Consider the following 1947-nt stretch of genomic DNA (forward strand, 5'->3'; position numbering starts at 1 on the left):
TATATAATAAAGAAAAGCTAACATTCATCACTGAATACCCTATTGAGAACCTGATACAGCACCATTTTCCCCAGTTTTTCTCTGTGTTATCTTATTTCATATAATTGAAGAAAAACATTATAAAGATTTGCATCCTTCAATAATGTGAAGAAATTCTTGTCATAATTGTCAAAGCTATTATTGGCATCCATGCCTGTTTCCTTTGAATATTGAATACCTTACTGTATCTTAGCTGAAATAATAGCTGAATGATGGATAGACTAAATTTCTTTTCCTTCCTTCCTTCCTTCCTTCCTTCCTTCCTTCCTTCCTTCCTTCCTTCTTTCCTTCCTCCCTCCCTTCCTCCCTCCCTCTTTCCCGCTCTCCTTCCTTCCTTTTTCCCCTTCCTTTCTCATTACTGGAGATTAAACCTAGGGCCTTACATATGTAGGCATGTGCTATATCATTAAGCTAAGTCCTTGGGCTTTTACACACACACACACACACACACACACACACACACACACACACACACATATATTTAAACCCATAGGCCTTTTTCATGCAAGTATGTAGCATACTTGGATTCTATGCCCCCTATACTGCTCTAAATGAGTTTCTGAGGAGTTTCTTGCTCCCATGTGTCTTCCAGGGGGACCCTAAGAATGACTCGTGGATCTTCGCCCTGGCCGTGCTTCTGAGCAGCACCTTTGTCTACAACAGTATGGGCACCATCAACCACCAGGCCCTGGAGCAGCTGCAGTATCCTTACAGGGTCTGAACCACCATGGTTCTCTGAGTGCTTTGGGAATGAATATTGAGGCATTTTACCTACCTTGTCATTGAGTATTGAGTTTTGGTGAAGAAGAGGAGACCTGGGGTAGAAAAGAGTGTTTAAAGCAGCATTTAAAAATAAGAGAATCATGGGAATGGTGTGTCTGTATTTCCTTTTTCTTAGCCAAGTGCTAGTTATGTCACAGAACTCACAGAACTAATAAGGGCAAAGTCCTCTTCGGATCCCAATGGAATAGAGGATTCTACAGAATTTGTGGGTTTCTTTCCAGACTTTGTCTGGACCGTTCGGGATTTCATGCTGGAGCTGAAGCTGAATGGACACCCCATCACAGAAGATGAGTACCTGGAGAATGCGCTGAAGCTGATTCCAGGTATCAGAGCCTGGGTGAGGAGGCTGAGGCGGGGGTGGGTCTGCTGAGCACAGCCTGTCATCTCTGGAGATGGGTGGAGCTCTGTAGAAATGGTGAAGGACATTGGTTGACAACCTCTGGTAACTGGTGTTTAGTTTCTAAGAAAAAAAGAGGCTAAAGCATAGCAAAATTATTTAAAATTAAGTTATTCTTTACATAGCTTTAGCACCTAGAGTACAACAGATGACAGAGCTTTCCAAAGATCAGACATCTGTATTGTCCATTTCGATGTCTGCTTTCCTCTGTGTACGAAACATTATTCATGAAATTGAAATTCAAAGCCAATTTCAAAAATATATTTCACTGTTATATATTATTTTTCTTTGAAAGAAAATTCTAAATTTCTAATACTAAACTAGTTATATTATCTACATAAACAGGTGTGTTCTAAGTAAACCTGAAGAAGCATGTGTCTTCAATTTATACTCAGCCTTCATTATAATTATCAGACATGCACTTTATTTTTATTTTTTTAAAATGATTTATTTAATAACAACATACTTAGAAGAAGCATATCATTACAACACAATTGACATATTCAATAATGGTTTCCTGAGGTAGGATGCATCTCTTTCAAAATTGGCTGTAAATTTTTAGGTTTACAGTTGAATAATTACAGTTATACAGTATTGTGCTCAGTATAAACCCTATAAGTCATAAAGTTAAATGAGGTTTTAACCTTTAAAAAAATTTCCATTTCATTATTAAAATACACAGTTTCATACAGAAAAATTCATTTTCAATGCAATTGACATAAGATGTT

The 1947-nt window shown here is 37.8% G+C and overlaps 1 protein-coding gene across 1 annotated transcript in view; it reads left to right on the forward strand.

Moving 5' to 3' along the window:
* The window catches only part of LOC103748844 (guanylate-binding protein 6-like), a 66511-nt gene that overhangs the window by 7048 nt on the left and 57516 nt on the right, over positions 1-1947 (forward strand). The window contains exons 3-4 of the mRNA XM_017802830.2: positions 632-741; positions 949-1145. Of these exons, the coding sequence (XP_017658319.2) occupies positions 632-741; positions 949-1145 (307 nt within the window). The remainder of the gene's footprint in view (positions 1-631; positions 742-948; positions 1146-1947) is intronic.

The sequence above is a fragment of the Nannospalax galili genome, unplaced genomic scaffold, assembly GCF_000622305.1.
Source record: "Nannospalax galili isolate Female #2095 unplaced genomic scaffold, S.galili_v1.0 scaffold1646, whole genome shotgun sequence".
Lineage (NCBI taxonomy): Eukaryota > Metazoa > Chordata > Mammalia > Rodentia > Spalacidae > Nannospalax > Nannospalax galili.